Source organism: Trichoderma ghanense (assembly GCF_004382785.1).
Source record: "Trichoderma ghanense strain CCMA-1212 chromosome Unknown scaffold_11, whole genome shotgun sequence".
NCBI classification, from domain to species: Eukaryota; Fungi; Ascomycota; class Sordariomycetes; order Hypocreales; family Hypocreaceae; genus Trichoderma; species Trichoderma ghanense.
Genome location: NW_027395674.1, coordinates 818,960 through 837,335, shown reverse-complemented (window position 1 = coordinate 837,335; position 18,376 = coordinate 818,960). Strand labels below are relative to the sequence as shown.

General features: G+C 54.5%; 9 protein-coding genes across 9 annotated transcripts; 4 read left to right on the top strand and 5 right to left on the bottom strand.

Moving 5' to 3' along the window:
* Positions 1-872: 872 nt before the first annotated feature.
* CCMA1212_008287 (uncharacterized protein) lies at positions 873-1,344 on the bottom strand (the record flags this gene model as incomplete). The annotated part of the gene is made up of 2 exons (XM_073705428.1): positions 873-1,165; positions 1,320-1,344. The coding sequence occupies 2 exons, from the start codon at positions 1,342-1,344 to the stop codon at positions 873-875; spliced, it is 318 nt and encodes a 105-aa protein (XP_073556066.1).
* Positions 900-1,232, top strand: CCMA1212_008288 (uncharacterized protein; the record flags this gene model as incomplete). Its single annotated transcript, XM_073705429.1, has 1 exon — positions 900-1,232. The coding sequence occupies one exon, from the start codon at positions 900-902 to the stop codon at positions 1,230-1,232; it is 333 nt and encodes a 110-aa protein (XP_073556063.1).
* Positions 1,345-2,876: 1,532 nt separating the features above from the next.
* Positions 2,877-3,540, top strand: CCMA1212_008286 (uncharacterized protein; the record flags this gene model as incomplete). Its single annotated transcript, XM_073705427.1, has 2 exons — positions 2,877-3,219; positions 3,284-3,540. The coding sequence occupies 2 exons, from the start codon at positions 2,877-2,879 to the stop codon at positions 3,538-3,540; spliced, it is 600 nt and encodes a 199-aa protein (XP_073556065.1).
* An 899-nt stretch (positions 3,541-4,439) lies between these two features.
* Positions 4,440-4,913, bottom strand: CCMA1212_008285 (uncharacterized protein; the record flags this gene model as incomplete). The annotated part of the gene is made up of 1 exon (XM_073705426.1): positions 4,440-4,913. One exon carries the CDS (start codon positions 4,911-4,913, stop codon positions 4,440-4,442), a length of 474 nt encoding a protein of 157 aa, XP_073556068.1.
* A 1,821-nt stretch (positions 4,914-6,734) lies between these two features.
* CCMA1212_008284 (uncharacterized protein) lies at positions 6,735-7,312 on the top strand (the record flags this gene model as incomplete). Its single annotated transcript, XM_073705425.1, has 2 exons — positions 6,735-6,779; positions 6,995-7,312. The coding sequence occupies 2 exons, from the start codon at positions 6,735-6,737 to the stop codon at positions 7,310-7,312; spliced, it is 363 nt and encodes a 120-aa protein (XP_073556067.1).
* A 1,437-nt stretch (positions 7,313-8,749) lies between these two features.
* Positions 8,750-9,376, bottom strand: CCMA1212_008283 (Translocation protein sec72; the record flags this gene model as incomplete). Its single annotated transcript, XM_073705424.1, has 1 exon — positions 8,750-9,376. The coding sequence occupies one exon, from the start codon at positions 9,374-9,376 to the stop codon at positions 8,750-8,752; it is 627 nt and encodes a 208-aa protein (XP_073556070.1).
* A 1,333-nt stretch (positions 9,377-10,709) lies between these two features.
* Positions 10,710-11,971, bottom strand: CCMA1212_008282 (uncharacterized protein; the record flags this gene model as incomplete). Its single annotated transcript, XM_073705423.1, has 5 exons — positions 11,940-11,971; positions 11,440-11,575; positions 11,241-11,294; positions 10,916-11,174; positions 10,710-10,848 (listed from the first exon to the last, which is right to left on the bottom strand). Exons 1-5 carry the CDS (start codon positions 11,958-11,960, stop codon positions 10,710-10,712), a joined length of 609 nt encoding a protein of 202 aa, XP_073556069.1. The 5' UTR covers positions 11,961-11,971.
* Positions 11,972-13,034: 1,063 nt separating this feature from the next.
* Positions 13,035-15,537, bottom strand: CCMA1212_008281 (uncharacterized protein; the record flags this gene model as incomplete). Its single annotated transcript, XM_073705422.1, has 2 exons — positions 13,035-14,149; positions 15,525-15,537. The coding sequence occupies 2 exons, from the start codon at positions 15,535-15,537 to the stop codon at positions 13,035-13,037; spliced, it is 1,128 nt and encodes a 375-aa protein (XP_073556072.1).
* A 768-nt stretch (positions 15,538-16,305) lies between these two features.
* CCMA1212_008280 (Aldehyde dehydrogenase) lies at positions 16,306-17,905 on the top strand (the record flags this gene model as incomplete). Its single annotated transcript, XM_073705421.1, has 3 exons — positions 16,306-16,341; positions 16,409-17,373; positions 17,449-17,905. 3 exons carry the CDS (start codon positions 16,306-16,308, stop codon positions 17,903-17,905), a joined length of 1,458 nt encoding a protein of 485 aa, XP_073556071.1.
* Positions 17,906-18,376: the final 471 nt, after the last annotated feature.

The window sequence follows — 18,376 nt, the reverse complement described above, 5'->3', positions numbered from 1 at the left end:
CACAATTCCCATTCCATCCCAAAACAACCCAGAAAAGAGCAAACAATTCTTCCTTCTGTACCTACAAAACCATGATCAGTGTACCTTTCCCATGCGTATACCACCCTTAAAAGGACGATTCACATTCACATTCACATTCACATCCGACATCACCTCAAATCAGTCAAAAACAACCGAGCAACCACGTTTTTCCAGCTCCTCTCTCCTCCCATCCCAATCTCCCTCTCGGCCAAACCCCACGTTTCTCTCATCCTCTCATAATCATCATACTACCTAACTCACAAACAATCCACCACTCGATTATAGACTACCTAAACCAATATTCTGGCATAAAAACACCAGGGGTGTGGTATGTCATTTGACAAGCAAGCGAAGCGGGTCGATGTCTCGTTTCTATTTCAAGAAGTAGGAACTCTTAACAAACCAAGTCAAGAAACAGAAAAAGAAAAACACAAGCAAATGACAAAAGAGAAAGAAAGTATCATCTTCAGTGTTTTTTATCCGGGGTTTGCTACGCGAGGAGGCGGCATTCGGTGGAATACATGCGTCGTGCGTGTGGGAAACAAAACAAAAAAAAGAGAGTCATCCGTCATCGTCATAGTCAGATCCTCATGTCAAAAAAAAAAAAGTCAGTAGGTCGAGCAGTGAGTGAATGTCTATAAATGCCATAGACAGAATCTTCAAACGAGCACCTCCTTCTCCGTGACAAGCAGACAAGACTCAGCGTGTACTCACTGTCAAAGAAAGCTCCGGCTTCTTCCTCTCCTTTATTCTCCAGCAGCTCCTCACCACAACCATCAAAACATCCATCTTCCATCTCCCATCCGCCACACAACAAACCCTCCAGCAACCTCATCGTCAACACCCTCATATCAACCTCCAAATCCCACAGCCAAAACATGTGCCAGCTCCTGATATACGACCTCATCTGCTGCCACTCCTCCAAGAAGTGGTCTTACTGCGCAGACTCCCAGTCCAGCGGCCGCATCCCCTGCAAGCGCCAGACCTCCCTCGTCGTCTCCTACCCGACCCCTGCCGCCTTCGAGCCCGCCCCCCTCTGCCACCGGCCCGAGTGCCACTTCAACAGGTTCGACGGCGTCTGGGACTGCTGCTGGTGCGGCAAGACGCACAACACCACCGGCCGGTGCAGCGGCTTCAGGATGTACTATGAGCCCACGACGTGCGAGCACATTTGCTGTCCGTTTTGCAAGAGGGGAGATCAGGGGTTATAGGGGTAGAGATGACGATGGTGTATCAGGTCAGATGAATGGGATTTGGCAAAAGCATAGCAGCTGGTAGATTCTCGATTCAGATCGTACCAACCTTCTCAATACTGATAGTCATAATGGCCGAGCCGGCATCTCTTTTTGGCCCCTGTGAGCCATCTGTCCCTCAACTCGTCCATGACTATAGCAATTCCTCTGTTGTAAAGCTGTCGAAGTCAGCACGGCCTCGCTCTATTGACGAGTCTAATGATGCCGAGCCAAAATCCCGTATCAGCGCATACCTCATCTGCACAATGACTCTCCGCGGGATATTCGTTGTTATTCACGTCAGCAGATACACCCTGATACGTCCCTTCTTTTCATTGCTGCCTCTCAGGCGCCAACACCGGAGACCACATAAGCCCCCTGCTGCCTAGATCAATCTGACCTGCAGTGAGACATTGCGATCTCGAGATCGGGGTACGGCAGCCCACCTGTCAAATCTGTCATGCGAAGCATCGTAGCCCCGACCACCTCTGAAATGCGCAATAACCTTGTGTGATCTTGTGAACCAACCAAGGGCAGAGAGCTGCGGCCAAGACAATAGTCGCAAATCTCTTCGGATGTCCTGTGTCCAGATCATGTATCGTACTGACTCGGACAGCACTCTTGATCCTTTGCTGTGAGATGAGAAAGATGGTGGCGTCCCGAGACCCAGAGATTCGGGACGGGAATCTCCCCGTCTGCGACACATGACCGGGGAAAATCTCTCCTGCGGCTGGGCAGCGTCGTACAGACGTAATATGACTTGACCCCCAACAAGCCCTCCAGAGTCTTGGTGCACAGTACCCTTGGATTTCACTCTTGATGCACCTCTATCCGCTCTAGTCATAGGAGAGCCGTAAATCACTATCCACCTGCGGTTATCGACAACTCGGTGGGACATCAGCAGGCTTTTTCCACAGACGGAACGCTCTCTCCATGGAATAACGAGAAGGCAAGAAGCAGGTTCGTACAAAGGATTCGCCACTGGATCGGTCGTCAAGAGCTCATCTTGCCATTGTCACACGCAGTTCGACTTGCGAACCCCACAGCAGTCCGAAACATTGAGTCGAGGCAATCTCGAAACATATCCAAGGCCCGTCCGAAAACCGGGATCCCGAGGCTTGGAGCCAGATCTCGCCGCCATTGATCTTGCATATGCCTGCGAGCAAAGGTGTGACAAATGCAGATTGGTTCCACCGATGGCGCAGTCTACCTATGCCGCATCACTCATCCAGATTGAGGCTCGTATCCGCAAGCAGGCAATACCCTTGATGGTGAGATGATCGTGGCCTCGATTTCGTCCGAAAGGATGAAATACAGCAGATGAGTGGGAGGACAGCCATCGAATTTGGGGCCGACATGATGGCAAATGTGATGTCTGCACTGCCTTGCACCGCAGTATTATCGATCCCGAAGTGTTGATCCCGGTGCGGAGATCGTATGATGAGCACAAGCAGTCGAGAGCACCTCGAGTGCTCTATAAAGCAGGCTCTTTCTGCCCCGTCAGGAGACCATACTTCAGATTTGCCTCGCTCTCTCCTCGTCAGTTCGTCTTGCTTGCTCTTCCGCGTAGAACAAAGCCTCTCTCCATCAACTTTGCCCGCTCTTCCTTGAGAGTCCCTCAACATGTGTCACGGACATCCTCGATATCACTCGTGCGCGCACACGTCGCTCATCTGGTACTACTGCCCCTCGGCACACATTGACCTGGAGACGGGCTTCGAGACGCCCTGCCGCAATGTCTCGTTTGCACCAGCCCAGTCCAGCCCGCTGTCGTGCCCGCTAAAGAATTGTCAATTCGTCGACAAGGGCGGCAGTTGGATATGCTGCAAGTGCAATCAGGGGCCCAACACGCAGGGCTGGTGTTCCGCTCCCATAGCCAACGTCCCGGACGACTTGGACTCGCTGCGACTGGATGATGAACAGAGAACCTGCGACCACGGATGTTGTGACGACTGCAGAAGATTCGGTACGTGACCACTTGTTCCCGTTTCAATGGATCAGAAGTCGACTGACATTCCCTTGTAAAACAGGGCCGAGCCGCAGTCCCTCTCCCGAGAAGCGGGTTGTGGAGTCGCGCAAGGGGCGTTCGCGCAAGTTTGGGTATGGAACGTCGTCCAGATCCCACCGGTGCGAGTCGCCATACGCCCTCATGAAAGGCCTCTCCCTCGATAAAGGTTCCGAATCCGGCGTTACGGCAGCCTCTTCGTCGTCGAGCAGTTCATACGACTACCGGTCAAAGAAGTCCAAGCCGTCCAAGAAGAGCCACAAGTCAAAGACTCGAGTCTGAGGGTATGACAAACATGGGGTTTTGGCCGTCTTAGGCGGTGTTTGTAGCCAAGACGTTTGTGTACTTCTATATGTATCAGTCGTGAATCAGGGAGGCTTTTGTGTCAAGTCGTCTGTTCATCATGGGTTGGTATAAGTCGTTTATTGTGTGTCTGGTATTAGTTGGCCATCGCACTCTGTGTGACTGCGATTTCTAGTGTTCTTGAAACAATCTTGCGCCAATCATGGCTGTACTTGGTGATTGATATCCCGACAGAATGTGGCCACTTGGCAGGAGTGCAGGCTGGGCGGCAACTGGGCAGAGCTGTGAAGATACGTCAGCGATGACGGCAAGACGTAGTTGTAGACGGTAAGCATGAGCCCTGTCGTGGCACATTTTTGCCCAAGTGGGTGTCCGAACGGGTCTCATCAAAATTTGCAAACAAGATGCCAACTGCTCATGTAGGAATCTTCTCCGAAGTGTTCCAATGAATCGAGTCGCGATGCCTGAGCTGTGGTCAGACGAGCTGTAGCATAATTCGATCCTCTGCAGATCCCACGCAAAGCAGCCACAGCACGAACCGGTCCCGCACATGGAGGAACAGGCTCTGGAGGGGGGAGGTGGGAGGAGCCGTCTCAAGATGTCGCGGTGACATGGAGCTAGGAAAACACCAAACGAACCAGAGCGACGAGCTAAGGTGATGGCGCCAGTGTCGTTATGCGTGCTAGCAGTAGCGCTGAGCCGATCTCAATGGGAGCTTGAGAGCTCGAGAGCTCCGTCGCCAGCCGGCGGAATGAGACGGAGCAATATTACTCGTGCTTCTGGAAGACAGATATGCCCACACGACAAAGGTCCTGTCCGGCAGTGGCCAGCCAACACACGTCGCCCTGCCATCCCACGCCCAACTCGTCCACTGCAGTTCAAGAAAGCAAAACGCAGAGAAAGAAAGCGTCTGCCAAGCTCAAGCCTCCCCTGGCCGAGCCACGTGCAATGGCGCAGGGATCGCTTCCCCCTTTGGCCGCTGGTGCGGAATGCAAAAATGCCCTGCGCGCGAGAGGGTTGGAGGGGTCTTGTCGTGCCGTGTCGGTCACAGCTGGCGTGGCGTCGTGATTGGCTCGGCGAAGGCGCTTGGGCTGAAGAGTGAGGCCCGAGACAGGGCAGGGAGGCAGGGAAAACGTGGCCTGGGTGGCAGGGCATGGCATGGGCATGGATGGATGATGGGCGAGATGCTGCGTGTGTCTTGCTGTGTTTGTTGCCGTGTCCTGTCGTGTTGAGTTGATTTGCGTCGAGTTGCGGACAAGGGAGCGAGCGGGTGGGCGAGTCTCGGCGATGCGACGGTGATGCGACAGACATGGAGGGTCATATGCGCGGCGATGGAATGAAGATGCCGTCATCGGTGAGGCTCTTCATCAATAGCTGTATCTGTCTTGTAGAAGGCGATTCTCACAGCAGTCCCACGATGATATTACTGAAGCAATAGAACATGAAGGTGGAGAGTCGAAGTGGTGAGAACTCGAACCCAAGTTGGTGGTCTGACCATGCGGCTGGCACATGGCAGTTAGGTTCTAGGTTCCTTCCTTTCAGGCCCCAGGCCGTCGTTCCAATGGAAGCCTCGGGGGCGTTCGCATAGGGGACATGAGAGGCAGGTACCCGCTAACAAGGGCGACGACGGCAGAGGGAAGAGGCGGGAAGCGCAGCAGTGCGACAGGCGACAAGATGCAGGTCCAACGGCTGTGAGATGTTGCAAAGGGCGATTTGTTTGCTTGCCTGGAGTGAGTGAGTGAATATGCGCGTAATTTGCAGGCATTCGTGATGCAATGCGACGGACTGCAGTCATGACTCGTTCATGCTGTTGGTCATGACCAGACCATGAAAGAGGCAGATATCAACGACACGATAGGTGAACAAACAACTACAAGTACACTGTCTATCGATGCAGATATCATGAAGATGACTGGCAATTTCAGAGCATCCATCCACCCACAGACCGATAATCCACGAATATTGACTTGATCAGGTGGTTGAATGTAGCCTGTCGCCTCCCGGGCCCAAGCAACAAGGGACAGCTCGGTTACACCAGATGCCAGTCTGTCATATCGCAAGCAGTTGACCACACAGGCTTACCTGTCATATCATTATAAATCCACGTATCCATCATCTACTCTACTACTAATACCAAGGGCTACAAGCATTCAAGCAGGACACCCTGTAGTCTAGATGCCTTCCATCTGCAGCCACCACATGTCAGCCATGCTCGAGGGATGAAGCCGTCAGGGTCCCCGGCTTGCGCGGTACTTGGGCCTCGTGTACCCCGCCGTCACCCGCTGCTGCTCCAGCACCCTCCCAGCGCTCTCCAGCGCCTCCAGCAGCCGTCAGCATCCCCCTCCAGGCCCCCCAGACCACTAACCCACCCCCCTAGCCGCCTTACCAGCGCCGGTGCCTTTCCTACTCCGTCCCACTAACGAACCTGGTGCTACTGCATCTCCATCTGGCTCCACCATCGCCTCGCCCATCATCTCCCATCCCCATCCCTCGCCTCTTTTCCCTCTCGCTCTCCCGCCCTATCCTCTTGTTTTTGCGATTTCGACGTTGTTATTCATAGTCGTACGCGCCTTGATAGACAAGATTCCGCTTGGTTCTTTTTGCCTCTTTACAGCCATCAATTCCAGCACCGCCGCGACCCAATCTGCCCTTCTATCCTTAATCCTTTTTCCCCCCTGATCCCAACATCAAATCAAATCTCCCATCCCGGCGCCGACTCGCCCACAACCATCGCCAACAAGACAGGCACGCGCAAAAATCTCCATTAATTGTTTCTCCTCCCTCTCCTCCACCCCCCCAGCCAATCCAAACCCGGTCCAACCTGACACCAGACGTGCGACAACCGCCAGCCAGCAACAGCATTAGCATTGATCTCGGCTTGTCTGCCCCCCCCTTGCCAATCACGCTCAACTTACTCGCTCCCTTCTTGCTCTCGCTCTCTGGCCTTTTTTCCCACTCCCTCACCCTCTGCTCACCTTCGTCTGCCTTGCAACTGGAGACAAAAAACGGAGCCGCGACCTCGTCGTGCTAGTCGGCGATTCATACCCAAGCTTTATACTATTCGTCTAGGCCCGGAGACCCCTGCTTTCACGGGTTTCACATTCCCACCTGCTCTCGGCTCTTTTCCTCTCTTAAAAGCCATCAGCCCTCCGGCAAACGCACACATCACCACTATGCCCGTTTCTATGGAATCTTCTCGCCCAATCATGGCTCCTTCGGTAAGTCAGCTCTTCCAGTCTTCTGCCTACATCTCCCATTCGCGGCTGCCTTGTGTGCGATACGAGAAAGGTGTCAGATTAGCTACTCGCGCCGTCTATCCCACGCGCAAACTTGGCTTCCTCGACTCCAGCAAGCTATTCACAAACATACACCTCTTCTCTTCTCTTCTTATATACCGTCCGCAACCTTTCCAGCTAACCAAGACACCCCGCAGGCTCGCACTTCGTACCGCTTCAGCACCTACAGCATGGCCGCGCCCTCGGTCGCCATGTCTGTCCAAACCAACGACTCGCAGCACGCCGAGATCCGCGAGATCGCCACCGGCCTGGACCGCATGGAGAACAAGGCCCTGACCTCGCAGCGCGTCACCCTGTCCGAGGAGAAGTACGAGAAGATGAGCAAGCTGGCCCTCGGCGCCAAGCTGGAGCGCGCCCTCGACCGGCGCATGAGCGGCCAGGACGCCGTCATGCGGCCCCGGAGGAAGACGACGTCTGCGGTCGAGAAGAGCTTCAGCGAGAAGGCCCAGCAGTAGATGCGGCTGCTAGGATTCATTTGGACTTGATGCTTCTCGATGCGTCTCTGTCAGACATGCGATTCTACCTTTTGCCTCCTTGCCTTGGAAGGAAGCGATCCTGTCGGAGACAATCATGCGGACGAAACAAATCTCGGGACTATCAACGCCAACTCGCCTTCCTTCTCAACAAGGCATCTTGCGCCTGAACACCTTCCTTGCGGAAAAAAAGATGACCGGTCCAACGTGACAGCCATTCACCTCGATACGCTCATATGCTCAGATGCACATGACAGATCCGACTTTATCTCATATATACCCCCTTGCGCCAACACGATCACCTCATCAACCCCCATCACCTTCCATTTTGGTCTCATCTCATAGCTCGTTTTGTGTCTCTCTTGTCTTATTATGCGGAAAAGAACGGAAGCCTCAGTTTTTCTCTCAGTCTCGTCGGAAAAGGGGTCGTGGTGGTTTCGAGGGCAGTAGCTGGAAGAGGGCACAGGGCTTGTGCAGATTCAACGGAGAGAGGAAACCACACAACATACCACACTTACAGTCGCTGGATGGAGGATTGGGAAGCTACGTCTCGTATATTGGTCTCTATTGTACTGCCGCTCGATATCATGCGAATGTGTTTTTGGACTCTGCTGGCAAGAAACGTCATGTGTAATGGATATCATTGTTCTGTTTTTTTTTTGTTTTTTTTTTTTTTTTTTTTTTTTTTCCAATCTCTATACATAGCGCTAGAAAGAACTGCACTGTACTTTTGTCTCTTTGATCTACCATGTTTGCCCTCTTGACCTCCATCTTTCTAACATTCAACGCCCGACAAAGAAAAAAATCGTGGCTTGTCCATCGTAATGCAAGGGAGGATATCCATATCGATCAACGCCGTTCCCCTCGATGAGTGGTTACACCTCCATTTCAGCTCATCTAATTTCCACCATTTGCCAAAACCAACGCGATACTCGGGGCACCCGCGCAGCCTTTCAAGTTTGTTCCTGTAATTTGTGGAGCCATGTCTCAATTAATAGGTGACTTTTGCTTCCAACTTCCGATGTGAAGTCCTCCGCATAAAGAGACAAACGAACATGACCGTCGTAGGCCACTCTCCAGACACGAATCGATCAGAAACAAATGCGTGACAAAAGTCTCCGAAAACCAAACACCCATTCACCATCTAGCGATTCTCACTAACGTGCCAAAAACAAGAAAAATACAGACTCGAATACTCCCAACGCCATCCATCTGCCCGTCCCTTGCTTTCAGGCCACCGTCCAGCAAGCCTCATCGTACATACACCATCCGCGTCCACACCACTCATTCAGTGTTTCTTTCAGGGTTCTCTTCCGAAGAGCGCACACTCTGCGCCTTTGCCTTGCGCCCCCTTCCCTTACTCCTCTTCTTCTTCTTCTTATTCCCCTCCGAGGCCTTGTTAACGCCAGCGCGGCCGCTCTACGCCCGCGCCTTGTCAATCCGCTCCTCGATATCCTTCAACAACGACACCAAATCCGCCTCCTCGCCCTCCATCTCCAGCGCCCTCTTGACCCACTCCCTCGCCTCCTCCAGCCTCCCCATCTCCGTCAAGCACCGTCCCCTCCGCCACCACCCCTTGGCATTGCCGACCCTCCTCGCCTCAACGCTCGCCTCCGCGTCCACCGCCCCCTCAGGCCAATTCCCCATGGCCATGTGCGACTGCGCCCGGTTGGCATACAGCATCGAGACCTCCTCCCGCACCAGCGCCGCGGGCTCCCACAGCGGCCGCTGCAGCGCCATCTCGATGCCCTGCGTGTACAGCTTCACCGCCTCCTCGTACTTTTGCCTGCGGTACTCCGTGTTGCCGCTGTCGCGCAGCTTGGACACGTTGGCCGTGCGCTTCGGGTTCACGGGGATCGGGGGCGGCGGCACGAGCGGGATCGCGCCGGGGGGCACCTCGATGTTGAGGATGGCGCGGTGCAGCGCGTTGAGCTTCTCGAGCTCGGCGGCGAGGGCGCGAGAGGGCCGGCTGCCCGAGGGGAGGATCGCTTTAGACTGGGGGTCCATGTGGATGGGGAGCATGGAGAAGTGGTCGAGGTCCGACATGCTGGAGGTTGTCGTGCCGCTGTTCTTTGGTGGTATGTGGTGATGGTTGTTTGATGTGTTTGAAGTCAGGTTTTGGTTGTTTTGTGTAATGATGGACAGTATTTCTAGAAGCAAGAGCCCAAATATGCTGTCTATAATTTGCGCTGACGAAATGAATCTGCTCGACGGTGAAATGGTGCTTGGTTCGGAAGAGAGGAAGAGGTTGCTTGGGAGCCTCCAAATGTTTCTAGTTAGCTGGCATGTCAGTGAGGACACCTCTCACTGCGCCAAAAGCCGATGCTTATCTTATCGACACCTGACTGTGGGGTGCTCTCCACGGCCGCTAGACTAACCGCTTGGCCTGTGTCAACCTTGCATCCAAGGTACAGCTTGCTCACCTTACCCTGAATTGAAATACGATGTTGGTATTTCATGAGTAATGGAGCTTGATGGGCTTGATGACGTGCCTTCGAGAGTGCAAATTTGTAGAGGTTAGAGATTGGATGAATTGTCGAAATGAATGACCTATGGGAACTTAATGTCAAAGGGGAGTGATAAGTTTGGATTGGTCTGCGTAGAGACGGCACAAGGTAAGAGCATGTGATGATGACATTCACAGCAGCTATTGGTATGAGGATAACTCAAAAAGACAATTCGGCGACACTGAACGGGACTCCAGGCACATCACCACCTCAATTCGCATGCAGAAATGACTAGTCATGAATTGTTCAAAGCATTTATCATTCCGTCTACTCCTAGTGTTGTGCAATGCTAGACACCTCTTTTTGCTCAGAGAAAGGGTATGATCATCACTGCCCATCCTCTCCCACGTCCCCCAATTCCTGTCGTCGACTCACTTTTTTTGCCCCCAAATAAGCCGCGAATAGCGTCCTTGAGCGGTGTCAAGCCATCGCGAGGGCAGACGGAAAGAAGAAACAACTTTTCCCCTCCAACTCGGTTCCAACACTCCAATTCCCATGGCCGCAGAACAAGCGCAAAGAACCACATTACAATGTCGCGTCCAGTCCATCCACTGTCACCCTCACGAAACGTCCTGATACCGAGGAGATCGCTTTTTGTCCGTGCTGAATGTTGGGGTTTCCTGTGTTGCTTTATTTTTTCTGTGGGATGGGCCATCAAGTTCCGACTGACAAGGAGAATTTTTGATCAAGGAAATAATTGGAGAAGAAAGTTTTCCGTCCGCGCCCCCAAAAGAAGCCGCCGCCCTCGCCATCACTCAGCAAATCAAGTGTAATTCCTTTGTGAACCGCCGCGCCAATCTAATGAAACGCACGAGAAAAAGACAATGCGAAGTACCAAGGCGTCCCCCGCGGGGAGCCGAGGAATGGCCAGCTTAGTAGCCATAAGCCGCGAGGGCCTTCGCCGTCTCCTCCTTGACAGAGGCGTTCTTCTTCGCGTCGGTCAGTTGTCGTGCAGCAACCTTCTTGCGCTCGTAGTAGGCAGCGCCCTTGGCCTTCCGCCTCTCCTCCAGACTGTTGACTGCGTTAGCTTTGCTATTCCCATCGTCAAATCACGTAGAAAGAGAGAAACATGACATACCGGGCAACAACATCCTGGTACTTCCAGCCGACCTCGTGGCTCAGACGGCCAACGGTGCAGTACTTGCGACCGGGCTGCAGTCTCAGGACACGGAGAGCCTGGGGGACGACCATCTTCTTCTTCTTGTCGTAGGGGGGAGGGACACCCTCGAAGACCTTGAGGCGCTCCAGAGCGGCGGCACCGCGGGCGGTCTTGTGGGGAATCATACCACGGACGGCCTTGTAGAAGATTCTGGAGGGAGCGCGGAAGTGGAAGGGACCTGGAGGTGACGTCGGTTAACATCTCGAGATAGTGGCATCGGGAAGCTGGAGTTGCGCAAACTCACCACCGCGGGTAGGGTTGTAACGGGTCATCTTGCGCAGGTAGGCGTGGTACTTGACTGTTGGCTAATGTCAGTATCTTGTTCTGCATCTGGAACCGAGTCGGTGGTTCTGGCGATTGCTTGTCTTTGTCGGCCGCTGGGGCTCAAGCTCGAGGGATGGCACGGGAATCGGACTCGGAAGATGGACAGGGGATCGACGTACGCTTAGCGCGGAAGAACTCGCCAGAGATGTTGAGGGCCTCGCAGCGGACGACAACGATCTTCTGACCGCTGAGGAGCTGCTTGGCGACAATGCTGGCAAGACGGCCAAGGAGGTGACCCTTGCCGTCAATGACAACCTGGAGAAGCAGGACCGTTAGCATCATCTTCCACATGTGTCTGCCAGCTCCGCATCTCTTCCTCCCATCACCGAATGTCTGTGTCGTGCATGTGCCTGGGAAGGAAAGCCAAGAGGCTCGCGAGCGGTAGCAGCATCGATTGCCGCCAGCGCAAGCAGACAACTGCGAAGTCGTGTCGATATTCCCAGCACTCGATCCCAAGCTCTTCCTGCTGCCTTGCCCTCTGCGCTGGCGTGCATCTGCTCTTCTCTCTCTGCATCCCTCTCACTCCCTTCCACTCCCGTGCGAGGCACTCCACAGACATTCGGATCCAGGGCGAAGGACATTGTGCGGTAACGGTGCTTTCAAACTGGTGAATACTCACAACCGACTCGAAGGACGACATCGTATCGGATTCTTTTCGGGGGGGTATGGAAAAGAAATAGAAGGAAGGAACGATGAAAGAAAAGAAAACACACAAATTTCCTCCGACCTCGAAGCGGCGAAAGAAATCTGGCTGGCTGTGTGTTTGCTTTGGTTTGGCTGGGTTAGTCGTTCCCTGGGAGGGTTGTGGAGGGAAGTGGTCGCGATACCAAGGAGCGGAAGAAAATCGCTGTGCCCGCTTGCCCGATTGGGCATGGGCGGGTTCCGGGGCAGGCGAGGAAGGGCTCGCGGGTTGGCGGTGCTTAGGGCTGCGAGACCTAGAGGCTGCGCCGAGGATCTGCCGAGCTTATCATTGTGGCGCGCTGGCGATACATGAGATGACAAAGCAAATGCCCGGACGGGTGGATGATGCAGTGGCGACAGGTAAGCCGGTACGTACCATTTTATCACTGCACTCAGCCGAGTCACTGAGTGCAACGCTGAGCGAGACTTCAAGTGGTTGCATCATGTGAAGCACAGAGGCGGGACAGGAGCTCAGGTATATCAGGAACTGCTCGAAAGCTGACAATCACCTGGAATCATTCAATGGCTGGTTCTTAATTGTCGAAGGGACATCAAACTTCAACTCGTCTTGAATCTCGTATTGTACCTTAGATAGCAACCCGAAGTTGTACGCCATGCGTCCGTCGTCAATCTATCATAACATGCCCTTCTACTCGTGTATGTCTACAGGGCATTTCCCTCCATCCATAACATGCGCCAGGAGCAGACGCTTCTTTCTAGAAGTATCAGGAAGGTATAAAGCACGCAAAATGCGACAAATAAAAAGATCTATATCGCCCATGGACCAAGCTGCGCTTTGAAGTCGCCGTCCTAGCTCCCAATCTGCCCGTCGTCTCTTTTGTGAACCATGCCTCCCAAGAAAGTGTCCCTGCCCAGTTTTTTTTCATCTGAATGTTTGAACGAAGGTGAAACGAGAGGAGTTATGTGCAGCGCAGTAAACGAACACAGCCCAAGTAAGATGCATGAATACAAGCCTCAGGACAAAAGGCTCACGGTGAAAGGAAGAACAAGGAAAAAGTTGCGTGCCAGATATTCATGACGCTTTGGCAGCATCCAGCCGCTTGAGCACGTCTTGAACGCGTCGAACAAGGTCTTTTCGCCTCTGTCGGATCTCATCCACGCCCTCGGTCTCGACGCCGTCTAGTTTCAGGATAATCTGCTGCATGACGGATTCGGACAACTTTCGGTGCTCCTCGTCTCGCTTCTTGGCATCCTTCGGGGGCGCCTCAATGTAGTCCAGACACGGCGGCAACCAATTGTTATGGAACTCGTCCGAGATGTCGTCCAGCTTCTTCATCGCGGCATTGACCACCGTGGGCGAAGGCGCGTTGGCAGCATCGGCGTTTGAGCCGCTGTCGACGGGGCTGGTCGGGGAGGCGGGCTCGTTCTTGTCCGACTTCTTCTTGCTGCTCTTCTTCTTCTTGCGTGATCGCGAGGACTTGGTATCGTTTCGAGGCTCGTCCACGATGATCAGGTCGTCCTCCGATCGGCCGCTGTTGTCGTCTTCGGCGGCGTCGGGGATGACGGCCATCAGCTCGCTCTTGTTCTTGACTCCGTAATCTCGAACGGGGACGGACGACTCCTTGAGCTGCTTGCCCTTGTAAAGCAGCTTGATGCGCCGCGTCGTGCGTGACGGCAGGTCCATCAGGAGCCCAATGCGCTCCCGCACATCCTTGACGTAGAGCTTGCCATCACCGATGGAATACGCAGGGAAGTGAGCGGGATACGTGACGCCCTTGCTCTTGATGAGGAGGATGTCGTCCTCGGGCTCGGAAGGTCCCCTGGAGTGTGGTCGGGGATAGTAGCGGGTGTCGGTGTATTCGACGCGAGGGTCGTCCAGATCCTGGGCCGTGATGTAGCTGAAGTCTTCGTTTGTGACGTCGGGAACGCCGCCGGACGAGGCGCCGAAGCTCTGCTCGCGGTTGAGCGACCAGCCGTATCGCGACATGGTGAGGGGAAGGGCCACGAGGGCGGCAAGGCCACTGTAGACAAAGGTGGGCGGGACGCCCAGGGTCCCAGAGATGAACTCGCTCGACTCCTGAAGGGCGGCGGACAGGTTGGTGATGGTGCCGTTGAGGTAGTTGGCGATGATGTGTTGCAAGGCACCGGACGATGCCACGATGGGCTGGGAGGAATCCACCTTGGCGTCTTGGGTATCAAGGTGGCCCTGGCTGAGGACACCTTACTGGCCGGAGAAGGGAAGAAGCGAAAGGACAAAGAAGGAGCAGGAAGAAGAGAGAAGGCGGCTGCCCGTCCTTAGTAGTACCCTCCCTCAGTCGCTGGCGTGTGGTTTTGTTTTCCCCTCTTGCAGAGATGAAGAAATGATCGCGGGGTCGTGGGGGGGTGGCCAGCAAGGCTGAGCGAAACGGCTTCTGCCCCGGGGCCGGCTGGCGAATGATCTCGAGCGAGGCTTAGCTTCACGCTGGGTCGACTCGGACAAGGCGATGGAGAATGGCAGGCGAATTGCCCACAGAAAGCGGCGATCACGGCGCCGGCCGGAGGGACGAGCGTCCGGCAGTGGTTCTTCGGATGTCTCTGACGTGGAACCGACGTGATTGAGGCGCAGCTGGAGGGGGACGAGGGCAGATTGTTTCGTCGTCTGTCGCGGGTTGATGCAGATGGCGGTCGAATCACGGAGTTGGCGACTGTGGCTGGTGACGCGCAGAGGATGGCTGAATCCGGGCAAGGCCAGGCTGTTGACTCGAGCCAGCGATGCTGATGCGGACGAGAAGGATCGGATGGATGGATGGACGGACGGGCTGCTGCAGAGAAACGTGTCTGGACGAGAATTATGGGGATTCCGATTGTGAGGTTGCTGGTGACCATTTGACAGCTGGTTTTTTTTCTCTCTAGCGCGGCGGGTGGCGGGTGATGGGGGAACCGGCGGGGCCTGAGGGGGGAGGTTCAGCGGGCTGGAAGCGCTGAAGCCTCTCCACTGACCTGATGGATACTACTAAGTCTACAACGTATCGAGACGGGCTTCAAGGAGATGACTGTGACCGTGTTGATGATTGCGATCAATGTTGAATAACATAGCAGGCTGACAAAGTTGCAAATCATTACTTACATAGATACTGATATGTATCATCGTGTATTGTTGGAAGAAACGAGCACTTGAGCGTTGGGCATCTGGATTTAAAGCATGTGCTTGACCAAGCGTTGCATTATCTCCTGCTGTGCATAAGGTATTGACGCCCAGACCGGAGATGGATGCCTTCAGGCACACTCGATCTTTCGTTTTCCTGCATTGAATAGCCCATGGCCTTGACTACCCAACTTGTCCAAGCAACTCGACGCCTCCCCAGCAGCCGAAAATGGCATCCGAACTGTCGAACACCGTGGCCGGTCCCCCTTTGTAATGCCCGCCCCCCAACTCAATCGCAGAGACACACAAAACCCAAGTCCATCTAGACTCAAAGAGGCCAAAGAGGCATGACCATTCCCCAGGTTCCCCGCGAAATGACTTTTGTGACCCCATTAGTTGCTGAGGTAGCTTGTTGCCGATAAAGCCCTTGTCACAAACTTGGTGATTCCATTTTGCGTGCATCAGGTGCACCTAGATTTGCCGTCAATCAAGTCCGTGGGCGCCTCGAGATCAACCATCTACATGTAAGTAGCAAGCGCCCAGTGTCAATAGTGCATGTGTCTACTCTGAACGGATAATCCTGGCGGCAATGAGCCTGAAGTATGAAGCACTGTGTCGATCGGATACTCTCTGCTTGGATTGGGGCAGAGACCACATACATCGCCAAGTCCCTGGTTTGCATATAGAGTGCCACCCTCAGTACAACTCCCCATTGGTGCTCCTTCTCCGTATCTCAAGTCACTCAAAAGGGCATTCATAAATCTGCCAGCCATTATTAGGGCTATTATACGGCGTAGATGAATTCCACACCAATACCTTTTGGCGCCACGATGCCATCCAACGAGGGGCTGCTCCGCTCGACGACGGTTTCATCCAGACTGCCTTAGTGACTGCCATCTCTGGTAGAATATCTTGGTTAGCTGAAAAGACGTGCATTAGCACTCGTTGGCACTGCCACAGGGAACAGGACCGCCTTCGTGTGCTATTGCTGCCGACTTGAGGCGGGGATGCTGGCATGGGGTTGTAATGGGATGCGCGGGAGCGGGCCGCTGATGGCAAAGGGTCCCCATTGAAGCTTGCGTTGCCGATGGATTGTCAAGAGAAGGAGAATGTCTATATAAACAGCTCGCTGTCGCAGGTATTGAGCCAACAGTCTGTTGCTTGGATTTGTGAACAGGAACTTCAACTCACAGCTTCATCCGATCAAGACTTGTTCAAGATGGCAGTCATCTCGAAACCAGTGATTGACATCACGGTGTGTCTGCAACAATCCACCTCGCCTACAACTTTACCAGAGACCAATTGACTGACGTCTCCTTCAGTCTTATAAAGGCAACATCATCAACGGCCAATTCGTCCCAACAGCCAAAACCCGACACTCCATCGACCCAGCCACGGAAGAGCCTCTGCCCCCCGCCCCCCTCGCCACAAAACAAGACCTCGACGACGCCGTCAAGCACGCCCACGAGGCCTTCAAATCATGGTCCCAAACGACATTCGACCACCGAGCACAGCTCATGCTCCAGTACGCAGACGCCGTCGAAGCCAACCGCTCGGAGCTCGAAAAGCTCAACACCAGGGAGTCCGGAAAGCCCCTCGTCGTGTCCAAGACGGAGTTCGACTTGACCATCCGCTGGCTCCGGGCCTTTGCGACGATGCAGCTCAAGGACGAGGTCCTCGAGGATGACGACGAGCGCACCGTCTACGGCACGTACCGCCCGCTGGGCGTCTGCGGCGCCATCGTGCCCTGGAACTGGCCCGTCCTGCTGGGCCTGGGCAAGATCGGGCCGGCGCTCATGACGGGCAACGCCATCATCATGAAGCCGTCGCCGTACACGCCGTACACGGACCTCAAGCTGTGCGAGCTGGGCATGGCCATCTTCCCGCCGGGCGTGTTCCAGGCCCTGAGCGGCGATGACGCGCTGGGGCCGTGGATGACGGAGCATCCGGACATCAACCTCATTACGTTCACGGGGTCCGTCCGCACGGGGAAGCTGGTTGCCGCGAGCTGCGCCAAGACGCTCAAGAGATGCATTCTCGAGCTGGGAGGCAACGATGCGCTCATTGTCTGCGAGGATGTCGACATACCAAAATGTCTGCCCAAGATTGCGACCATGACGTTTATCAACTCGGGGCAGATTTGCATGCTGGCGAAGCGAATCTATGTGCACGAGGCCATATACGACGAGTTCAGGGCGGCCCTGGTCGAGTTCACCAAGGAGCATGTCAAGACGGGCGGTGGATTTGAGCCTGGCGTGCTGGTCGGACCGATCCAGAACAAGATGCAGTGAGCCCACATCCATGTCGACTCCGTGTAGGTGATGATAATGCAAAGCTCAACAGTGCTAACCGTTGTTCATAGATTCGACCTGGTCAAGGACATGTACCGGGACGTCAAGGACGCGGGCTACCAGCTGGCCCTCGACGGCCGCATCCTCGACTCAGCCAAGGGCTACTTCGCCGAGCCCACCATTGTCGACAACCCGCCCGACGCCTCGCGCATCGTCGTCGAGGAGCCCTTTGGCCCCATCGTGCCGCTGCTCAAGTGGTCGTCGGACGACGAGGTCATCGGCCGCGCAAACTCGCTCAACCACGGGCTGGGCGCGTCGGTGTGGTGCAAGGACCTGGTGCGGGCGGAGAGGCTGGCGCGGAGGCTCAGCGCGGGCAGCGTCTGGGTGAACTCGCACTTTGACGTTGCGCCGAATGTGCCGTTTGGGGGAACCAAGGAGAGCGGGATTGGGAGGGAATGGGGGATGGAGGGGTTTAAGCACTTTACGGATCATGTTAGCTTGTGGGTGTGGAAGAAGGTATTCGATTGATGGTGGTGATGATGATGAGGCTATGAATGGAACTGATGGCATTCCTAATGATTGAGCTGACAAACAACATCCCGATGATGTTGGTGAATGGTGTTGTTGATGAACATCATGTCTTGACCGAGTTCGGCCGAGCAGCCAATAGCCACAGCAGCGGTATCCTATTCGGGTGACGATAATCGAATGAATGCCGAATTATCTGCGCATGAAGGCTCAACTGCTGGTCCTAGGTACATACTGTGATTCAAGTCACCGGGATAGGAAATGCAAATCCTCAAATAGCATCTCCTCTTACAAGCCTCCAACCCGCAGGATATCGCATATCGCATCACGTCTCCCTACAAATCAAGCATCTACTCCCAAAAGACAGAATCAGCCATCAACCCTCGCATCCAATCACATGCCCGCCCTGGCTACCGCCATCGCCTTTGGAATCAACGTCCCCTCCCATTCTAGTCCCCTTCCCGATTAGCA